Genomic DNA, 22320 nt, shown 5'->3' on the forward strand with positions numbered 1-22320 from the left:
TTTGTGTCGTGAGCTGTCATGTGTTCTCTCCTCTTCACAGTGGGAAAAACAGAATGTATGACGTCATCCAAGAGACGATTGAAAACGATTTTCCAACCTTCCTGGGCAAGATCTTCGCTTTCCTCGCCAACCCTGGCCTGATTGTCCCAGCTATCCTGCTGATGTTGTAAGTTAGCCAGGGCCCGTGGCTCTGCCTCCTGGCAACCTTCCCCTTACACTTGAGCCCCCCCCCCCCACCGCAGGTCCTTCTAGGTCCTTCTTCCCCCCCCCTTTTCCTTAATCTGCATTTCCCAGAAGCAGATCCTGCACAAAGATTCAAATGCAAATAGTTCACTGGGGAAGAGGAACGGATGTGAGATGGGGAAGGGGACAGCAAGGTCATTACCACTGGGAAGACTTTTACCACTGGGAAGACTCCTGCTGGAGAACTGAGCAAACAGTGGGTCTCAGAGTTATCCTGCTCAAGGGTGAGGGTTGGGGCATCTGTAGACCAGCGCCCATCGGTCACTGGTGGGTGGGACTGGGAAACCTAAAGGGGGAGAGAGGGGTGGGTTAGTTCCCCAGCAATCAGGGTCAGCTGCATTTTTGGGTCAAAGCGTTTCTGCAGGGGATGGAAGGGAAGCTCCAGGCACAGAGGTGAAGGAGCTGACAGCTGTAGTCTTTCAGGGGGCACAGGGGTCCAAGGAATACAGATGGGCATTGCCAGCTCCCTAGAAATATCAAAGACGTCTGGGCTCTGGGTCTCTGAGAAGCAGAGGGACTGATTCAGCCTGTCCCTGGGGACACTGGAGCATTTCCTCGCTCCCCACTCTCCCTCCCACCAAAGACCGAGAACCCCCAAGGGTAGTGGCTGATCTCTGCATCCCCAACACCAGCCCCAGGCCTAGAGCAGAGGAGGCAAATAACATGTTCAAGGAAGGAACAAGGGAAGAAAAAGAAAAGAAGGTGGGAAGCGAGAGTCCTGAATTTGAATGACCGTCATCAAAAATCTACTAGTGAAAACAATAGGGTCTTTTTTCTTTATAAAAACCTGTTTGGGCGTGCTTTTTTTAAACTGAAATATATTCCTAACATACAGAAAAGTACAGACAACATGAAAGGGATCACAAGAGTAAACAGATGGTACTAGCTTGCATTATTTGCTTCAGATCTGTCCCCTTACAAGAAATAAAATGTTACAGATACATTTCAGGCCGCTCCCAGCCCTGCTCTCTTCCTCCCTCCCCAGAAGTAACCGCTGTTGGAATTCGCTGTTATCATTTCCACACATGGTTTGGTGTTTTCATCACACGTGCTCATGTGCTCTCCTTTTCTGGGCTTTAAATGTCTTCAGGAATGGTTCACTTTCTCACTCAACATTATGTTTGGGGATGTATCCCTGTGGAGCACTACAATGGCTCGTCTCCGCTCTGCAGTAAGATGAAGCCGCAGTTTATCCTTCCGGTCCCTTTGCCGAGAGGCGGTTAGGTTGTTTCCACTTTTTCGCTATTGCAAGTGTGGTCCTTGGGCAAGTGTGTGACTCTGGAAGTGGAAGTGACCAGTCCTACGTATGTGTTTCTCCAGTCCTTCTAGAAAGTGCTGAATGGCTCCCCCAATTAGGTGTATTTCCTTACCTCCCTGATCGGAACATCTCCTGCTCCTCGTCCTGGCCTGAGACAGGACTGGCATGATAGTGACACCCTGGACGACCCCTTGACTGCCTGAGAAGATTCTGGAACCAGACCTGATCCTGGCAGGTGGCAAAGGGAAGTGCTGAATTTGGGAACGGAGGCGCACAGCCACCCGGGAGCATTTCCTCCTCTCTGACCTCCAATTCCTCCCTAATAAACGGGTGGTTATTAGAAGAGAAGATGAGGCCTGGCCTTCAGAGTAGGGGCCTTGCAAAACAGATCCTGTTGCCTCCACCCGTCCTCCTGACTCCCCCTGAGTCTCTGCTCTGCAGGGGGCGTGGGGGGGTCACATGACAGCCTCTGACCCCCAAAGACAATGTGATTCCTCCTCTCTGGCTGGAGAGATCTCGTGGCCTCATTGAGGTGGCGATGGGTGGCCCCACCCTGCGAGGAAGGCTTAGAAGACCCAAGCTGGAGCAGCTAAGACTTGAAATCCAAGGAGAAATGTGACGAAGAAGGATGAACCTCGAAAGCTCCCAAGTAACAGGCCAGCGAAGCACCCAATCCAGGTGGCACCTTGGCTTTTGTGGCCCCTTCCCTCTCGGGTGGTGCACCTCGGTCATAGCGCCTGACCTTAGGTCCTGTGAAAGGGAAGCCCAGGCTCTGGCCTCAGAGGTCACTCAGGCAGCCAGTGGGAGCTGGACTCTGAAAACCAGCCCAGGACCAGACACCCCATCAGTGCTCCCTAAGCAAGGACCCCCAGGCCTTTTGCATCTGTCCTTCCAGGCAAACTTGGAGCCAGCACTTAGCTCCCAGACCCTCCTCTCTTAGCCTTGATGACTGGGGAAGGAGCTTTGGCTTAAATGTGGGCTCCAACAAGTACTGATAGATGGGGTGACCTTGGGCAAAGTACTTAACCTCTCTGAGTTCCAGGATACTGATTTGGAAAGATGGGAGACATTCTTTCTACTTCGCGGGGTTGTCGTGAAAACCACGGAGATGTGGAGTGGGAGGCACATGACACAGAGCCTGACCGAGGGCAGCTCCCCAGGAAGCATAAGCGGCTTCCTCTGCTTTCAAGAACCCCTGCCCCTCCCCCACCTCTTCCAATTTCCAAGAAGGATGATTCCTTTAGCCAACATTTACTGAGCACTCTGGGAACTAAAAATGTGTATGTCATTCCCACATTTAATAAAATAGAAAGCAAGGTGTCCAGAACCTTCTCCACATTAAGTGGGGAACTTAGGATAGTAGGGTATCTCTCCACCCTGCCCAGAGGCAACCTACTCCAGGAAGCCTGCCTGGAATCCTCCAGAAGGCGTCCAGCTCTTACCATTTTCCAAGACTACGGTACCACAGGAGGCTCACTTTTCTCTTGCAGCCTGGCCATCTACTACCTGAACTCAGTTTCCAAAAGCCTTTCCCGAGCTAATGCCCAGCTGAGAAAGAAAATCCAAGCGGTGAGTCTGTCGGGAGTTTTCATTCAAAAATATGTCATGGTTTTGGTTTTTGCTAATTTGTTCTGTGAACCCGGTTGTATTATCTAAATGGCTCCCTTCTAAACCAGATCCCAAACTACCTGTATTATAGGAAGCCTTGTAAGACTAAACAGCATGCATTTCTATTTTGAGGATATTCGCAAGGCACACAATAATGATGGCTTAAATTTGGAGAGGTTGCTGAAGAACAGGAGAAATTCAATGGCCTCAAACAATGTTCATACATAAAACCAGTACCCCCAATAATACCTACAGATTCAAACTAATACTAGAAATACTAGAGAAAACACTGTCAGAATGACACAGTGCCTGTGCCCATGGCCTAAGGGGTCTCTTAAGCCCCAGGCCACACAAGGCAGCCTCTCTCCACACCAGCTGAGTTCTGACCGCTCTCTTCTGCTCTCCCAGCACCCACCCCCCTCCTATAAACGGTGAAGGGCAGACCCCACCCCTTTCTAAGCCCTGTCCTCCTTGCTCCTACATCCCTCTTCTGGAACTAATCTCATCTGCCTCACAGCCAGCTCCCCCTCGGCACCTCCCTCTGTTAATCTCACCGTCCTCCTGCCCAGATACAGAAAACCTTGAAATGCAGGATTGGCAGGGTTTCTGTCCTCCCCTGGCCAGACGTTCCTCCAAATGCTGGGCGAAGCTGACTGTCAGGCTGCCCTCTCCAACCAGTGGCGAGGACCAAGACCTGGCAATTTAAGGTCGTTACCAAGAACCAAAGACAGAGTCCTTGTCCCCTAGATCTCGCCATCCTGGGCTCTAAGCCTCAAACACCCATTGCCCTGAGAACCGTTCATTCTTTTCCTGCAGCTCCGCGAAGTCGAGAAGAGCCACAAGTCTGTCAAAGGCAGAAAGACAGCCCAAGATTCAGAGGACACAGCTAAAGATGCCTCCAAAAATGCCACCCAGCTCCAACTCACCAAAGAAGGTAAACTCTTATTTCATGACAATTGCTTCTTTACAGGGCCACATGGAAGGGTGTAGAGAGCATCTGCTGAGAAATCAGAGGGAGCTGGGATGAAGTCAGAATTCTGACAATTAGCTGTGCGAAGTTGGGCACGTTAAGCTAAGAATGGCTCATAGGTCCCACCTCATGGAGTGGGGAGAACGAGATGGGATTCGGCAAGAGGCGAGCTTCACAGAGTCCTGGCGCACTGAGAGGGAACCCATGACCACGAGCTCGGAGGGGCTTCTGTGACATGGGGAAGCATCTCCACTTCTCCTGACGGCTGTCTCCCTCACCTCTACCCACCAAGTCTCTCGCGGCGTTCTCTACGGTGACTCTTGACATTCGCCACAAGTGAGCCTTCTTTTCTGAAATGATTTCGTCTTCTTCACTTTCTCTCCTGAGCCTGACAGTGCCCCCCGTGATATCCTCTTTCTATCTGGCTATTTAACCCAATGGAGGAGCACTGCTGACGTCCCACCCAGATGGCTCTAAGATGCCCTGAGGGTTGGCTGACGAGGGGGGGGTCACAGTCACTGGCCTGGGGATGGGGGAGGTATTTGCTCTCTGTGTAGTTTCTAATGTTTTCTTTAGGAGGAGAATTGGATTTGAATCCAGCAGCCGCTAGTCCTACCTTAACCAGTTTGTATTCTCTTAAAAAAGAGAAACCCTGGAATATCTAGAATAAAAGGACGAGAAGTGGCCGCACGTGTTCCAAAGAAAGTGTCACAGGGCTTCAACGGGGAGTGGTCACAGACCATCTCCACCTTGAGAGAGGGAAGGTCAAATCAAAAGACACCATCTCTGGGATGACCCCATGTCCCAAAGCTTGTCCCGCTGTAAAATTAAACTGCATCAGCATGCTGTGATTTTGGCCTCCGATGCAGGAAGTGAACAAGACGCACAAGAAATGGCCGGAAGTTCAGGAGTTGGAATTTTTAGTGCAGAAGTTGTATTATTTATGTGATGACTTTATGACATAGAGGCAAGACCACAAAAAAGAGAAACGAAGGATTTAACCGCATAGCAGTATCTCCCTGCAAGACGGACATCCTCCGTTGGCTTATTTTGAATTCTTGAGGTCCAACGGTGACCGAAGTGGCTGTGGAAGCAGGTGAGGAAGAACAAGGGACACCATGCGCCACCCGGCAAACACTGTGTTGGTACTGGAATACTTGTCAGTATCGTTATTGATGCTGGAATAGTAATGAATTACTACTGAATCCTTGGTAGCAAGTAAGCAAAGGGATGTTGCAGAAAGAGGACAGGAAGTCTGTGTCACAACAGAAGCTGTCCCTAGCGAGTCTCCCAAAATACGTGGAAGACATTTCGAAGCTGTAGACATTCTTGTTGGTCAGATCGGCTGGCAGTCCGTGGATGCCCTGAAAGGCTGGTTCAGGGTTGAAACGCAGAAGAGCGACTGGCTGGCAGCTTATCGTGACACTGAAGAAAATATTTGAAATCCCTTAATTGTCCCACATGGGGCAGGAAATGGAGCACATGCAATGTTATGTTGTGGTATCACCAACAAAACTGAGAAAATGGAATCCATTCCATTTCCATGTTCGGACACGGATGGACTTACGTATGGAAGGAAAACAATAGGTGTACAAAATGTTTTCTGTGACAAACCAAGGAACTTATGCTGGTTTGACAGTGGTCGGCTCACGTCCCCACAGTCCCAATGTCCCCTTCCCCCTGACACACTTCTCCCCCCCTTGCTCTACTAGGCTGCTGCTTAAAAGTTTGACCTTCTCCAAATTTGAGTTTTTAGTACAGATCCAAAGCTCTTTCGATTTTGAGCTGCTTACCTCAGTCCTGCAGTGTTTGACTTTTTAAAAATTGGTGTGATCTGAACCATCAGTGGGAATGGGCTGTGGGGGAGCCTAGGAAGATGGCCGCCGGTGGCCTCCATGGCTGCCCTCACTTAGTTTCTCTTCTCGAAGTAGTCGCTAGAATGATACCCGTTACTGTAACAAACAGGCCCAAACAACTAATGACTCAAACACAATGAAAGTTTGCTTCTCACTCAACGTAAAGTCTAAATTGGGTGTTTCCACTTGACGGGCACTTTCTTCCCCAACACGGCGGGGATGCTGGCTCCTTCCACCCGGTGACTCTGCCTGCCCCAGACAGGTGCAAGGGGAGGAGCCCAGAGGAAGTGGGGCACATCAGAGTCTGGACTTCAGTCACGGGCCACATTCACCCACCAGGGAAACCCAGTCCATTTCTGTGTCCCAGGAACTGCGTTTGGTGTAGAACAAGCCAGTAATCACCCAAGGTCAGAGTTAGGGGAGGGGAAGGACACAAGGAAATGAAAGCGCTGGAAGCTGAATATGATTCCATGCAGGTTGCACAGCCCCTTCCAGCATCCAATGTGACCCTGGCAGCATCGTATGCCACCTGGGAGACTTACTGTTGTCCCAGCTTTATACTCCAGAAAACCAAGGCTCAGAGAGTCCAGTTTAAGGCCCACGTTCAAAACCTAGCTCTCCAGCTAGCAGATCATATTCTTCCAACAGATCTGTTTATGCCAAGGCCAGGCCAAGCTGCCTCCAGACGCCTGAGGACCATCTGACCATTCTTGCTTCACCAAATAGGCCTGAAATCCACACACAGAACAGGGCAGCTCCAGAGGGCTCCCATTCGCTACCAGGAAACTGAAACAAATTCCCCCACATCCTCATTCTTTGTCTTGGTTCCTTTTCCAGGGACAACACCTCACTCTGCCAGCCAAAACGAGACCCCAGACAAGAAGGCCCAGGATCCTGGGACCTCCAGTTCTGCCAGTGGGACCATGCTTCCTGCCTCCCGGCACCTCTCCATAGCTCGACCTCCCGGTGCCAGACCAGATTCTGGCCCAGCTCGGCCTCAGACTCATCCTTGGAGATCAGCCTCTAGAAAGAGTGCTCAGAGACCTCCCCACTGACAGCTGGGACTCACACAAGCTCCATCCTGGGGCTGATCCACGCACACACGCACGTTCTCTCTCCTCTCATTGTGGGAATTTCGATTACTTAGTCTCAGGCACTTGTTGGCTACCACAAGGGGAGGACAATGGTTTCGTCCACTCTTTAGGGGAGCTGAGTCTCCCCACTCCCCATAAACTGCCCTTCCCAGTATCTTGGTTCAGGCAGCTCTGGACCTTGCACTCACCATGGTTCCCTCGGCTCCAGACTTTGGGAGGAGGGGGCAGGGTCATGACCACCACCATGGACTTCTTTCATGGCACCCATGTTGGGACACTGGTTTCCGCTAACCTTACTAACTGGGAGGAGGATGCAGAGCGGCCCACATTCCTAACCATTACCTCTACCCAAAGGAGATGAGGTGGTTTAAATACAAGGTACAAGAAGTCTCTGAAAATAAAGGTAGTGAACCAAAGCCCAGCCATGGTGAGTAGGAAGGTGATTATCCCCCAGATCCCAGCCTGAGGGGAGCTGATGCCATTAAGCAGCAAAAATGCATGGGAACCTTCTAGCAGTGAGGCAAGGAGCAAGTATTTCTTCTAACTGAAGACAACTTAGATTGCTCAGGGCAGAAAAGTCCTTCTCAAGCACCAATTCGAAAAGGAATCTGATAGTCTGCTTATTGTGTGGGGAACGTTGAAGATGGTTTCTCTGAGTTCAGCAGAGGGTGCAATGCAGAGCCTTGTCTCGGTGATTCTACGTTCAGCTAGTGTCACGTGCAGTTCTGTGCAGAATGACTCCTGGGCGGCACAAGCCAGGGAGGCCAGACCATTGAGAGGGCCTTGGCACCAAGGACAAAGCTCAGCAGCGCGCGAGTCACGATCTAAGACTCTGACGGCACAGGTGTCCTGCAGGTGGCTCCCTGCTCTCCTCTGCCCCACGTTCCCAGACCCCGGGGCGCAGCATAGCTTCGGGATCATCTCAGGCCGTGTCTCTGACTGTTCTAAAGGGAGTCCTCTCCCCACTAGCGCCCAACCATGGCCTCAGGGGTTCTCAGGAGAATCCCCCACACCCTGGAAGTCAGGCAAAATCCTGGTGGGGAGATGGAGACTTTACAAAGATTTCATAAGCTATAAATTAAAGTAATTCCCAGGTTCCCTCCCAGCTCCTCCCCCTTCCCGGCCCAGCACCAGCCCTTCACACGTGACCTAGAATGGAGTGGGAATGGGGACACGTGACCAGGAGAAACAGATCAGTTCTTTCGCCCCCATCTGTCTCCAGGGGAGGCTAACGAAGATGTTGCTCGTGCCTCCTGTCCATGGAACTCAGGTCCAACCCCCAATCCCAAACTCTTGTGTGTCATATGCCTTCTTCTGGGAGGACACACGTTGGCCCTGAGCTTACCTGCCTGACACACTGACCCCGGGATCCAGGCAATCTAACCCAACCCAGCAGGACTGGGAAGCCCTAAAATGGTCACCATGTGACACCTGGCCTTCAAGACCAGCTGGCTGGGTAATGTCAGCCCTCCGGGGAGGGTAACAGGACGGGCCTGAGTCATCAGCCTCCTAGTGATTACTGTCAGGCTTCCAATGGCTACCAATATGCCTAAACACCCACCAAACACACAAACACACTACCCTGTTCTGGTGATGGCACAATTCTCTGTGAGGGAATATCTTCATTGTCTATTTCCGTACAACAGATAATCTCCCCAACTTAACCGCTTAAAAAAATAAGCACCGATCATCTCACACAGTTTCTGTGGGGCAACAGTTTGGGAGTGGCTTTGCTGGGCAGTTCTGGTTCTAGATATCGCTCAAGATCTCAGGTGGGGCTCCAGGCACTGGAGGATTTGACTGGGACTGCAAGATCTGTCCTCAGAATGGTTCGTACACGTGGCTGTTGGCGGGAGGCTTCAGTCCTTGCTGGCTATTAACAGGAGACTTTGATTACTCCCCACGTGGACCTCTCCGCAGGGCTGCTGGGCTGTCCTCACAACGCAGCAGCTGGTCTCCCCCAGAGAGAGAGAGAGAGAGGACAAGGGGGAAGCCACGCGCCTTTTATAACCTAGTCTCAGAAGTTACACCATCAATCGTACCGCTTTCTATCTGTTAGAACTCAGTCACTAAGTTTAGCTCGCACTCAAGGGAAGGAGATCAGGCACCGTCTCTTGAAGGGGGTTATCAAAGAATTTGTGGACATAATTTAACAGGAGGTTTCCTAATTCAAATAGTTGCAAGACCTCTCTCAAGACAACGCTAAAGATTTTTCAAGAGATGTCCATCAGAGAATTAGTTCATGGTGACTCCCAGGACCCTCAAGCAACAGGAAACTTCCAGTGAGCCAGGGAGACAGGCAGAGGAAGAAGGCATGGGTAAGAGAGGGGGTGGCTTTACAGCAGGAACGTGTTATTAGAGAGCAGTCCCATGATCTCTGATTCTTGGGTTTGACCCGCCAGCTCCTTCCATCTTAACACTTAGCTATTCAGCCTATCCAGGAGCCATCAGGCATGAAGATTTCTCTTTCTTCTTTCCTCCCTCCCTCCTTCTCTCTCCCTCACTCTCTCTTTCTTTCTTTCCTCAGCTCACCTAAGAATGATTTGAAATAGAAAGTCTATTTAACAATTTATCCAGAGAACTATAACCGGTGTCTCACTGATATTACCGTAGTTCATACATTTCTTATTGGGGAGAAAATGAAACAGACACTGGATTTTCTCTGTCAGAGGCTATTTCTGCAATCAGAGCCTTTCATTTCTAATAAGCAACACACTCAATGTCCATAAAGAACTCCCCGGTACACAGACTCATGTAAGTAGAAACACACCTTTGGTGAAGATCAAGGGAGACACCTGACTTGCATACTCACAGGAACTGAGGAGTGAGGTACCAGCCATTAAGGAGAGCTGGGCCAGGTACCAACAGGGTCCACTATGCTGATGACCCTCCATTCAGTAGACTCCCTTCGGATATGCTCTGTAGAGCCCCAACCAAAGCTGGGGCACCTGAGTTCCTGTAAGGGATCATAAGAAACAAACCTGCATTGCAGAAAGGGACACTTGTCTCTTTTGACCTTGGCAGAAAGTGGGGAGAAAAAGTCTCCCTCGAGAATTTATAGCCACAAGGCAACCCTCACACAGAAAACCTAAATTCCCCCACCAATGGTACATTGCAAAAACCTCAAATGGAAAATTTTAATTGAAAGTACTCTTAGGTTAATAGTACCTCCGAGAAAGAGGGGGAGGAAGGCCAAGCAACGACAACAACAACAACAACAGCAACAACGAATAGAAAGTACATAAGATGGGGCGCCTGCGTGGCACAGCGGTTAGGCGTCTGCCTTCGGCTCAGGGTGTGATCCTGGCGTTATGGGATCGAGCCCCACATCAGGCTCCTCCGCTATGAGCCTGCTTCTTCCTCTCCCACTCCCCCTGCTTGTGTTCCCTCTCTCCCTGGCTGTCTCTATCTCTGTCAAATAGATAAATAAAATCTTTTTTAAAAAAAAGAAAGAAAGAAAGAAAGTGCGTAAGATGATAGAAAAAGAATATATCAGGAATCAAAATAAATGCAAATGGACTAAGCTCTGCAGATAGACGGCAGAGATGATCAGATGAATATTTTATAATCCCATGCACTGTTTCCAACAGGTACTTTCAAAACGTACAGATAGAGTCAGGAGGGACTTTATCCCCTTTTTCCTAGGGAACAAAACTAACATACAATCTTCAAGGGCAAAATCACCAGGTGTGGGAGTGCTGTCCAATTTCATAAGTTAGGCTTGTTTTTGAGTGTTGAGGATTGCTAAGTAAAGACGGGTCTCTGCAGCACTGCACCAGATAATTCATTCTTCGACACAGTATTAGTTTGGAAAATGTGAAGAAAGGCCCAAGATCACGGTTGGGGTTGATGAGGTATAAAGAGCATACAGACATCTCTATCACTGAACCATGTCTGCCGAAGAGCCACGTAAACCTCACCTCCAAATTCTGTTACGAAGACTCTCCTAGTTGACACAGGTAAGACTAAGTGTCATGCATCATGCTATCTGCTCATAAATAACAGATATGATCACAGGCACGGGTAAGATCAAACATCCCTCAGGCTCAGATTCTGAACGCGAACAGCACAGGCTGAACAAAACGTTTACCCTGTAATCCAAATTACTCTGGGCTTCGCAAGCTGCATCTAAAATCAGTTCAAGGATCTTCCTTGGATGCTTTACATTCTTCTGTGTCTATGGAAATAAATATTGCATGTATGTGTAACTCATTACCAAAGACTGTTTCAGGGGGTTCTTTCCACGATTGAGAAAAGGGCCAAGGAATTCCTGGAAGTCTTTCAAATTCAATGCGAGGGTTTTCCAGTCTAGAAATTAGTGTAGAGTGCCACCATCTTGTGTTTGTTTCACACAATTTCCTTTCCTGAAGCTCCCCCTACTGGCTGGAATTTAAAAAGCCCGTTCCATTTCCAGAGAGCCCCATTAGTGTTGCCAGGAGTAAAAACTCTGGGTTAATTTACACCAAAATGACACAGTGAGCCACAGCCTGGGCTAAATTAAAAGGGACTAGATGCTGTAGAGTATGATCCTTCCGGTGAATGGACAGTTCTATCTACACGGAGAAAGTAAAGGCCCCAGGTGCCACATGACTTTCAAGCTTGGACTTGGAACACGCCCGGGGAAACCCACAACTCCCCTTCAGACCTGCTGCCCATGCAGGACACTTTCTCACCTGGAACTTTCTGGGAAATCTATCTTGCATCTCACCTCCAAACTAATCTCCAATCAAAGTGTGTGCAATGGAGAATAAGAGTCTCATCTGACCCCAGCCACTCCTCCTGGCTTTTGTTCAAGGCTTCTCAGGTTCTAGATCTTACACACTAGATCCTCCAGTCTTTCGTCCAACTACTGACCAGGATGAACCTTACGTTTCTAGCAGTTCCTTCTTTCACTGCTGGCTTTTGCTTCCACGCACATTCCATCCTAGATCTCTAGATGACCTACACGTTCTTCTCTGACTACCTAGAACCCCTTCTAGCCGTGAAGTCTTCCCCAGGAACACGGGCCCAAGCGGTCTTCTGGTCTACCTCCCACCCTGCTGCGCCTCAGCCCTTGCTTACATTCAGTCTCCCGGGATCAGAAAGTCCCTGAAGTCAGAGGCCACGGGCTAGCAGCATCACTGTGTGTATTACTCTCCCAGATCTCTGCATTGCTGACTCCCCTGCTTGAGATCTCTGCTTAATGTTGCCTCTTCACTGAGGGCCTGTGTAAAACCGTGCTGCCTACCATACACAGCATTACGTGTTTACCTGAGTTTTCATCTCCCAGAATGTGAACTCCGTGATGGCAGTGGCTTACTTGGTTTGTTTCTACTGTGTCCCCAGCACATAGCTTTCTAGGTGGCGTACATACCTACCTGGCACGTAACAGGCACACACAACCCTTTTTTTTTTTTAAGATTTTATTTATTTGTTTATTTACTTATTTATATATTTGACAGGGGAAGAGCACAAGCAGGGGGAGTGGCAGCCAGAAGGGGAGGGAGAAGCAGGCTCCCCACGGAGCAGGAGCCTGATGCGGGGCTTAATCCCAGGACCCCGGGATCATGACCTGAGCCGAAGGCAGACACTCCACCGACTGAGCCACCCACGCGCCCCAAAACCTTTCTTTTTTTTTTTTTAACAAATGGAAAAATTAACTGATTCTGTAGCTTCTTGGGCACCCAGACTCCTGAACATCCTGACCGTCATCTGTAAAGGATGCTGGGTCACACAGTGTCCAAGGTGCTCCCGAGTTCAAAACTTACCTGTGTTCTTAGGGGCCAAAAAAAAGACTAGCTGAATTCAGTTGTTTAGTTTGGGTTCTGAGAAGATGAGCGGAGGCAGCTTTGGGCTCATTGCTCTGCTGCCTCCTCCCAGCACCTGCCACCACCCCATCTTCATGTCTGTGAGGTATCTGCAGACTAAAGGAGTGCACTGGGCCTAAGGCACCTATAATGATGCCAGTTGTGGGGGCCCCACCGGAACCTGTAAGACTGAGCTGCCACGATACAATCAGGGGAGTAAATCTGAGGTTAGGCAGCTCGCCAGCTTGGGGCACCCCCAACTTTTTCACCAATAGCATCTTGCCTCCTTATCCAAAGGGTAAGCAATGTCCTTCACCAGACAGTGATGGGTGGCTGAGGTTTTTCAAAGAAAAAGAGAAGGAAACAACACTTAGGAAGCAGCAATGGGAAGCAAGAAGGATGTCAACCTTTGTCACCAATCCAAATAATGTATGGGTCATCACAGCATTCCTAGCAGAAACCAGAATACATGTGGAATTGAATTAGAAGGAAAATATTGCACACCAAAATTTGCAGACTACCACTAAAGCAGTATTTTGAGGGCAATGTGTATTTAAAAGGAAAAGTTGAAATTAACGAGCCAAGCGAGGTACAATGTGTACAAGCTTCCATATTATCCAGGTTCCAGCAGTGTTTAATCAGGGTGACAGACGATGAACCATCCGTCTACTACCACCGGCAGTAGAAAAATGGAATGCATCACTGTTTTACCGTGTAAAACTAAACTGTGTTAGAGGTGATCTGTCCACACGGGTGAGTTAGTGGCTGAAGTGGTAGAATTAAATTATGGCAGCGGTGTATTAAAAAATGCAGTGTCAGTAGATTCTATGGGATGCAATGGGAGAAGTGGGACTCCCCAGAGAACAGGTGCAAGGAAATGTCATCATAATTTATTTATTTATCATAAAGGGACAAAAGAAGACAATGAAAGACCACTAACACTTGTTGAGCCCCTACTACCTGCCCAATGCCACCCCTGTGTCATACCCAGCCCCTAGATGTTCAATAAAATGTTTGTTGAAGGGATAAATGAATCCTCAGTGTTCATTCTGCAGAAGAAATGAAAGCTCAGGAAGGTGAGTGATTCACTTAGGTCACATTGTAAGTAGTAGAGCTGAGGTCTGAACCCAGGTTTACGGATTGATTCATATTTATTGCTGCTTAACAAATCATCCCAAAATTTAGTGGCTTAAAACCACAGTATATTATTTCTCGCAATTCTGTGCATAGGTGGGGCTCAACTACACGGTTCTTCTCCTGGTCCTGTTTGGGGATGCTCATGTGGCTGCAGTCAGATGGTGGCAGGGGCTGGACACACAAAATGACTTTACTTACATGTCTCCTTTCTTGACAGGGACAGCTGCAAGGCTGGGCTCAGTTGAGCTGCTGGGAAAGCTAGACCTGCCCATGAAATATCAGGGCCTGTCCTTCTCTATGTGGTCTCTGCAGCAGAGTAGCTGAATTTCTCATAAGGTAACTCAAGGCTCCCAAGAATGCACACGGCGGAGGCTTGGCACGGGCACGGAATCTCTCCTGCCACATTCCATTGCCCAGACTGAACCACAGACCCAGGCTGGTTCCTTGTGGGAGGACTACACGAGGACCTAATGCCAGGAGGCATGGATCATTGGGGGTCATTTTTGGACACTAGCTACCACAGCTGATTCTGAGACACCAAGCCCTTAACCTTCCTATGACTTCATGCCACAACGAGCACCTACAAACCGAACATGATTTAGGAAGATCATCCCAGCAACAGAGAGGAAGGTGGCTTAGAAAAGGGGAGACCAAAAGTTTTGCCAAAGTCCACTTTGGTGGTGAAGAACTGAACCTCAGTAGGAATGAACCCGACCCAAAGGGAAGGAAGGTATGGTCTCTAATATCACATGCTGCAGAGATGCCCATTGCGGTCAGGATCATGAAGTATCAGGGAGATTGCTTAGTACAAGAGGTGGAGGTGAGGAAGCCAAAGGAATATTTTTAGTGTTTACCCCGTGTCCCATCTAATCATGAGTGTTTGTATCTCACCAGTGGAAATGCGGTTTTCTTCCGTCATTTCCTAGTTAGCATACTGCTTCGGCACAGCTCTTATATAACCAGAGGACTCAACTCTCTCCCAAGTATGACTGTGGTTAACTTCCAGCTCAGTGACTCTCAGCCTTCTTGTATTTAATCCACAGAAATGTACTGTGGAAATACTATTAAGTTTGTATGTGTATACATGTATTTTACATGCATATGTATGTTTAGCTAAAGCAAAAAGTTTTACGGATCAATACTGTATGTGACATACTCTTATTTCTTATTCTCTATCATCCTATTTTTTTTAATGCTGGCAAAGAATGTCTAAATTAATTCTGCAATCCATTAATGGATTCTGACTTCTCCTTTGAAAACTCCAACTTTAGTAGATAAGTGCCTATAACCCCAGAAATATTTAGCATGAAGTACAGAAATAATTTAAAAATCAGTCATAGCATTAATATTTTCCATTACATTTTAGAATTACTGCTTCATTTGGTATTTATAATTTAAGAGAATTTAACAAACTGATATATGTAACTAATTTTGCAATTCCACTTTACAGTGTGAGCAATTGATTCAGACCCATGACCGTATGTAAATATATGTAACAGAATTCAATCACGTTTTAAGCAATATTGAGACGGTGAGATTTTAACTTTCACCTTACGAAGTTTCAACAGTGAGCTCACTACTTGGATTTTGTTTACCAACTAACTGAATTGGTCAAGAAGAAAATATGTTAAATGCATAAATGCGCTTTAGTTATGGGAATATATGGGATAAAAATCCCCTTAAGATTATTTTTTAAGGGGCACCTGGATGGCTCGGTCAGTTAAGCGTTTGCCTTTGGCTCAGGTCATGATCTCAGGGTCCTGGGATCCAGCCAGGCATTGGGCTCCCTGCTCACCAGGGAGCCTGCTTCTCCCTCTGCCTTTACCCCTGGCTTGTACTCTCTCTCTCAAATAAACAAACTCTTAAAAAAAAAAAAAAAACTACTAAAAAATTACCAGGGGCGCCTGGGTGGCACAGTGGTTAAGCGTCTGCCTTCGGCTCAGGGCGTGATCCCGGCGTTATGGGATCGAGCCCCACATCAGGCTCCTCTGCTGTGAGCCTGCTTCTTCCTCTCCCACTCCCCCTGCTTGTTTTCCCTCTCTCGCTGGCTATCTCTGTCGAATAAATAAATAAAATCTTAAAAAAAAAAAAATTACCGGTACATATACCACTTTAGGATAAACAAGTTTGGAGTTTATAATTCTAATATTAATTATTAAAGTAAAGGTAATTTTGAAAATAATCGCCAGAACGCCCAAAACCCGCCCTCAGGACATGGAAGAAACTGCAGTTCACTTGGAGCTAACTGGGGGTTCCGCCGGCCGAGCAACACGTGGCCCTTCCAAAAGAACTGGTTCTTCTTACAGAGGAACCAGAAACCGATCTAGGAAGAGGTGAGATCGTGATTCTTTTCAACTTTATCGCCTGTAATAAATATTTTTTTTTTTAAATACAATACAACCGAAAAGCTCGAAGCTGGCCATGAGGAGCCATCTCCTCGGGGTCCGCGCCAACGCGCCCCAGGCCCCGCTTCGGTCCGCGGGAGCAGGGTGGCCCCAGAGCCGTTAGAAGGGAAGAAGGGGTCCTGGGGGGGATGGGGCGCAAGGATTGGTCCCTGCCCCAGGTCACCCAAGCTGCGGAAAGCGGGCTCAGCAAGCTTCTGCACGAAAATGGTCGCCGCGACCCACGCGGGGCCTCCCGCCCGGCGCTTGTCCAGCTCTGCCATCCAGAATTACTACGATTGAAGACCCGAGGGGTTGCAATATTATTCGGAAAAGAGCCTTCTAGAACCGCTTTGCGGCCTTCAAGGCCGGGCCCCATCCCGCGCGTCCCCAGCAACCACGCCAGCCGGCGCCGCAGCAGAAGCCGGAAGGCCGCCCGCGCGCCCGCGCTCCTCCTCCCGCCCTCCGGGCGCTACCACAGCGGCGGACCCCTCCGAAGGCCCGCAAAGGTATCGTCCCCGGCCTCTGATTGGCCGGCGGCGCGAGGGGCGTGGCCTCCGGAGCCTGGTTCCGCGCGCCAGAGCCCCCTCGCCGCATTGCGAGCCGGGCCAGGAGCGGGCGCCATGGTGAGGAGTGGTTGCGGGTGCGGACGGGATGAAGGCCCGAGGTCTGGGCCTGAGTTCGGGCGACAGCCGGGGCCGGAGCCGGGGCCAGAGCCTGCCTTGGGAGCCGCGGCGGGCGAACGCGGGGACCGCGCTGATGCTCGCTCCCCGGCTCTCTTCCAGGTGCTGCTGCACGTGCTGTTCGAGCACGCGGTCGGCTACGCGCTGCTGGCGCTGAAGGAGGTGGAGGAGATCAGCTTGTTGCTGCCGCAGGTGGGTGAAGGGGGTGGTGGGCTCCCCGGCCGCGTCGCAGCCCCTTGGGCCCCCGGGCCCCGGCATGCACCGCGCGCTCCCACGTGGCCGGCCGCGCTTTGGGGGGGGTGCTCTGGGCCCGAAAGCTCCAGAGCCGGGGTCCATACCCGCGTTCGTGACTAGAGTCGCGTTAGGAGCATTGAGAAGGAAGCCCTCTGGACTCCACCCCGTGCGATGAAGCCGACCGGGCTTTAGGGCCTGTCTGTAATCGGCTCATTTACGAAGCGTGCGGTTGGTTCTTGCACGCGACCAGGGCTGAGAACCGCTGCTTTACTGCGCCCTAGAGGCAAGAGCGAGGGAAGAAAACCACTCGTGTTCTCTTCTCCCCCAAGGTAGAGGAGTGTGTGCTCAACCTGGGCAAGTTCCACAACATCGTTCGTCTCGTGGCCTTTTGTCCCTTTGCCTCGTCCCAGGTTGCCTTGGAAAATGCTAACGCTGTGTCCGAAGGTGAGTCGGCCACAACCAAGTATTTTAGGGAGATAAGCGGAGGATTAGTTGCTGCTGCTCTTATTCTCGTGGGGAGTTTGTGATGGCATTTTCCTTTCCTCGGCTAATTTGTTGTAAATCTGCTAAGTGTTGGGCAGTATTTAGTGGGTATAGGATGTAGTTTAAAACAGTGCCCAAGGTCTGGAGATATGGTATACTGTATGTTTCACGTGCACAATCCAGGTCCTAGGCTTTGTGAGTGGTAAATGATTCTTCCGGGAAATCTGGTAGGGAGGCGTGGTTTAATGCTCAAGGTGGTTCTTCCGTCATTGTTGAAGTAATTGGAAAAGGCAATTTTGATACAGAAGAATCAAGCAAAAAGGTTTGGCTCCAGAAGGCAAATCAGATACTAAGTATTTGTCTCATTAGTGCCCCTGGGTATGTTTAAGATTTCAGTTCTGTACTTCACGCACGTGCTGTTGGACGTGAATCCTCTTCCTCCCATGGTTGATGCCGGCTTTGCAGTGATGACTTGAATCTGTCAATCCCCTGAGTTCAGTCACTGATGTCTCCATGTGTCTGAGCAAAGCCTGAAGCAAGGGAGGATGTAGGCATGCCATCTCGGCATGCCCTGTGGGACCAATGTAGGATCAGTTTGTCACTCAGTGGTTAGGGGGCAGGATCCCTTTTATGATTTCAGCCTTTTTCAGCATGTTAGTGGGAGCTCTGTTGTTTGCCTTGAGGTGTTGTTCACGAGGACCTCCGCCTGCTCTTGGAGACTCACCTGCCATCCAAAAAGAAGAAAGTCCTCCTGGGGGTTGGAGACCCCAAGATCGGTGCTGCTATACAAGAGGAGTTAGGGTACAACTGCCAGACCGGAGGCGTGATCGCGGAGATCCTGCGAGGTAGGCCCACCTATTAACATTCACGGCTTTCTTGACATCTTTGAGGGGGGATCTGAAAACCTAAGGAGGGTGCTCAAGGTTGCATCTGGGAAGCCCTTCTGCTTGGCTGGTGCCCATGGGGGCAGGAGCTGGCTTAGAACCTTTTCTTGCTCACAGTCTTGCCCTCCTCCAGGGGTTCGTCTGCACTTCCACAACCTGGTCAAGGGTCTGACAGATCTGTCTGCTTGTAAAGCCCAGTTGGGGCTGGGACACAGCTATTCTCGTGCCAAAGTTAAGTTCAATGTGAACCGGGTGGATAATATGATTATTCAGTCCATCAGCCTCCTGGACCAGCTAGATAAGGACATCAATACTTTCTCCATGCGTGTCAGGTAAAGTGCGCAAGCAACCCAAGAATGGGTGTTTAGCGAATTTTGAATGCTGAATTCAGGACTAGGTCTGTGGGTAGAACAGGGTGGGGTGGGGCCGAGCCTCCCGGTGCTTACCACAGGCTGTGTTCTTACACTGACTGTACAGAAAGAGGAGGTAGAGTAAATCCACCCATATACACCCCAGCCCAGGCTCTTTGCCTGGTCTGTATTGTGAATGGGGGGACATGGAGTTGAGGTTTTGAATTGGCCTTGATCCCTTTTCTCTGCGCAAAGAATAGATAAGGAGAAGGGGGAGGCTGTGGCTTGGAGGCCTAGCTGCTGGGCCGGGAGTGACTGTGGCTCCTTGCAGGGAGTGGTATGGGTATCACTTTCCGGAGCTGGTGAAGATCATCAACGACAATGCCACGTACTGCCGCCTTGCTCAGTTCATTGGAAACCGAAGGGAGCTAAATGAAGAGAAGCTGGAGAAGCTGGAAGAGCTGACGATGGATGGGGCCAAGGCTAAGGCTATTCTGGATGCCTCGCGATCCTCCATGGGTCAGTACAGCCTAGTGGCCAAAGTAAGTTTGGTGCTATGGATGTCTGGTCCTGCGTTCACACTGGCTGTCCCTTAGGCATGGACATATCAGCCATCGACTTGATAAACATCGAGAGCTTCTCCAGCCGTGTGGTGTCTTTGTCAGAATACCGCCAGAGCCTGCATACTTACCTGCGGTCCAAGATGAGCCAAGTGGCCCCCAGCCTCTCGGCCCTAATTGGGGAAGCGGTGCGTCATGGGGAACACAAAATGGGGCTAAGGAATGTTACAACGTAGGTCTATGCTGCTGTATTTCCTGACCCACTGTTACCTTTCCCGGTTGTACTTGATGGCGAGAAGCGGAATTATGCAGTTGATAGATGGCCATTCCAGCTTCTCTAATTCCTCGAATCCTTTTCCAGGTAGGTGCACGTCTCATTGCTCATGCTGGCAGCCTCACCAACCTGGCCAAGTATCCCGCGTCCACAGTGCAGATCCTTGGGGCTGAAAAGGCCCTGTTCAGGTACCAGTGAGGGCACCTGCCCACACTCAGGTGCCACTTCTGGTGCCCACTGCTTGTTTGGGGATCACGGTGATGGCTGACCAGGGCTCCCTGACCTATACAGACCTCTGCTATGGGCGTGATGGCCAGTCCTGGTGTCTGAGTGATTCCCAGGGCCCAGCAAAGGGACGAGATTTCCAGGTCAGCGACATTGGATGCCTTCCCTGTGCCTCTGGGAGCTGTGGGTTGGCATGAGGTGGGGTCACCAGCCTGAGGCTCACTCTGGAGACTGAGGGTACAGGGGAGGGGAGGAGCTGCCATGGCTAATAGGGTTGAAATTTCTGATCTTAAAACTCCCCACTAAATATTCTTCTCCCAGAGCCCTGAAGACAAGGGGTAACACCCCAAAATACGGACTCATTTTCCACTCCACCTTCATTGGCCGAGCAGCTGCCAAGAACAAAGGCCGCATCTCCCGGTACCTGGCAAACAAATGCAGTATCGCCTCGCGAATCGATTGCTTCTCTGGTACGGGCGGGGCTGGGAGGAGAAGGGCTGGGAGGGAGGGAGGCCGACTGCCCAGCAGCTTCTACAATGATGGCAGTATTTTTCGTCAACAGCAGTTCACCTAGTGAGTGTTGATACTTTGGGTCTGAGTGAAGCTGAGGGTAGAGGGCAAACAGGGTGGGGAGTAGCTGGCCCTTTAGGGGCTGACAGGCTTTGTTTATCCACACATACACACACACATCCAGAGGTGCCCACAAGTGTGTTTGGGGAGAAGCTTCGAGAGCAAGTCGAGGAGCGGCTGTCCTTCTATGAGACAGGAGAGATTCCACGCAAGAATCTGGATGTCATGAAGGAGGCAATGGTTCAGGTCAGTTGGGGCTGTGCTGGGTGGGGGGAGGACCCGAGCTGGCTGTTGGAGGTGATGAACTGGCTTAGCCTGACCTTGTGGAGTGGAGGCAAAAAACTGATTTAATGAGCCTGATCCAGTGAAGCCGGAAGGGAGGCCTGGAGAGCCTACAGTCTTCGGGGCCTCTTTAGCACCTTTCTTTGGCCAGGCAGAGGAAGCGGCTGCTGAGATGGCTAGGAAGCTGGAGAAGCAGGAGAAGAAACGCCTGAAGAAGGAGAAGAAACGGCTGGCCGCCCTGGCCCTCGCGTCTTCAGAAAACAGCAGCAGTACCCCGGAGGAGTGTGAGGTCAGTAGGCAGGCCAGCCCTCAGCCCGGGGTGAAGACCCTGGATGTGGGTTCTCAACAGCAGAACAGAGGGTGTGCTACCTCAAGCCGTGGTCCTGAGTCCAGGCTTTTGGACTGAAATAAGGACCTGAAACATCTCAACTACCTCTTGATTCTATAGGAAGGAGATAGGTGCAGAGAGAACTGGCTCAGGAGCCCAGAGAGCTGGTTGTAGCACCCCCCAGTCCCTGGGCAAGTGTTCTGTCCTCAGGTGCCTCCCAGGAGTCCTCCAACCAGGGGTAGTGTAAACCCCTGCTGTGTGTGTTCTCAGCCGTGTGTCGGAGGCGGTAGCCTTTCCTAGTGGGGCTTGGGGCAGGGAGGTCTCCACGATGCTACATCAGGGTCCCCCGCCTGGGATTTTCATGGAGTGCCCAGTTTGTCAAGTAGTTTTTCAGGGTCCCCTTTGCAACATGGCATGGTGGTTCTATCGTGGTCTTTCCTATAAGCTATTTCACAGGCTGAGAGAACATTCTCCCTCAGTGGGAGTCACTCTTGGGGTGGATTTCCAGTGTCTGTTAAAAACCACCCCAGAAACACTGGGCAATTTTCACATTTCTACATCTTTCTGCCCCAACTGCTTAGTTGCTGGAATTTTAATAGAGCTGTGTCTGTTCATACAATGGGTGACAGTTTCATGCCTATTTCATTCTTCAGGAGACAAGTGAAAGACCCAAAAAGAAGAAAAAGCAAAAGCCCCAGGAGACTCCACAGGAGAATGGAATGGAAGACTCATCTGTCCCTGTCTCCAAACCCAAGAAAAAGAGATCTTTTTCCAAGGAGGAGCTGGCTAGTAGTGACCTTGAAGAGACAGCTGGCAGTGTCAGTCTTCCCAAGAGGAAGAAATCTGCCCCCAAAGAGGAACCAGTTAGTGACGCTGAAGAGGCGGGAAACAGGAGTGTCCCCAAGAAAAAGAGGAAATTCTCTTCCAAGGAGGAGCCACTCAGCAGTGGACCTGAAGAAGCTGCTGGCAGCAAAAGCAGCAGCTCCAAGAAAAAGAAAAAGCTTCAGAAGCTATCCCAGGAAGATTAGAATGGACGCTTACCCGGTGGGGGGCATAAACCACGTGACCTTCCCCAACCCATTCCTATGTCCCAATAAAAACAACTTCACAAGAG

At 50.1% G+C, this 22320-nt stretch overlaps 2 protein-coding genes and 5 non-coding genes across 7 annotated transcripts in view; all 7 read left to right on the top strand.

The window, feature by feature from the left end:
- TMC2 (transmembrane channel like 2) overlaps positions 1–6990 on the top strand; it is a 53398-nt gene extending 46408 nt beyond the window's left edge. The window contains exons 15-18 of the mRNA XM_087853918.1: positions 41–166; positions 2992–3070; positions 3926–4043; positions 6773–6990. Of these exons, the coding sequence (XP_087710044.1) occupies positions 41–166; positions 2992–3070; positions 3926–4043; positions 6773–6990 (541 nt within the window). The remainder of the gene's footprint in view (positions 1–40; positions 167–2991; positions 3071–3925; positions 4044–6772) is intronic.
- Positions 6991–16479: 9489 nt separating this feature from the next.
- On the top strand, positions 16480–22319 carry NOP56 (NOP56 ribonucleoprotein). Its single transcript, XM_045807880.2, has 12 exons — positions 16480–16959; positions 17119–17208; positions 17580–17694; positions 18417–18578; positions 18751–18949; positions 19299–19486; positions 19564–19715; positions 19889–19989; positions 20348–20496; positions 20721–20842; positions 21030–21167; positions 21860–22319. Exons 1-12 carry the CDS (start codon positions 16486–16488, stop codon positions 22232–22234), a joined length of 2265 nt encoding a protein of 754 aa, XP_045663836.2. The 5' UTR covers positions 16480–16485; the 3' UTR covers positions 22235–22319.
- Positions 18193–18260, top strand: LOC123800983 (small nucleolar RNA SNORD110). Its single transcript, XR_006782079.1, has one exon. It is a non-coding gene; the product is annotated as a small nucleolar RNA SNORD110 (small nucleolar RNA).
- LOC123800963 (small nucleolar RNA SNORA51) lies at positions 19047–19177 on the top strand. Its single transcript, XR_006782076.1, has one exon. It is a non-coding gene; the product is annotated as a small nucleolar RNA SNORA51 (small nucleolar RNA).
- On the top strand, positions 20052–20137 carry LOC123800975 (small nucleolar RNA SNORD86). The gene has a single exon (XR_006782078.2). It is a non-coding gene; the product is annotated as a small nucleolar RNA SNORD86 (small nucleolar RNA).
- On the top strand, positions 20558–20628 carry LOC123800957 (small nucleolar RNA SNORD56). Its single transcript, XR_006782075.1, has one exon. It is a non-coding gene; the product is annotated as a small nucleolar RNA SNORD56 (small nucleolar RNA).
- On the top strand, positions 20889–20959 carry LOC123800944 (small nucleolar RNA SNORD57). Its single transcript, XR_006782067.1, has one exon. It is a non-coding gene; the product is annotated as a small nucleolar RNA SNORD57 (small nucleolar RNA).
- Position 22320: the final 1 nt, after the last annotated feature.

The sequence above is a fragment of the Ursus americanus genome, chromosome 22 (genome assembly GCF_024610735.1).
Source record: "Ursus americanus isolate L20-20 chromosome 22, mUrsAme1.1.p, whole genome shotgun sequence".
NCBI classification, from domain to species: Eukaryota; Metazoa; Chordata; class Mammalia; order Carnivora; family Ursidae; genus Ursus; species Ursus americanus.

Bases quoted from the DNA above. Each gene is read 5' to 3' on its own strand.
- NOP56 (XM_045807880.2), top strand. From the start codon at position 16,486: ATGGGGCGCAAGGATTGGTCCCTGCCCCAGGTCACCCAAGCTGCGGAA. The intron at 16,960-17,118 runs GTGAGGAGTGGT...GCTCTCTTCCAG, and splicing joins GGCCAGGAGCGGGCGCCATG to GTGCTGCTGCACGTGCTGTT. The intron at 18,950-19,298 runs GTAAAGTGCGCA...GGCTCCTTGCAG, and splicing joins ACTTTCTCCATGCGTGTCAG to GGAGTGGTATGGGTATCACT.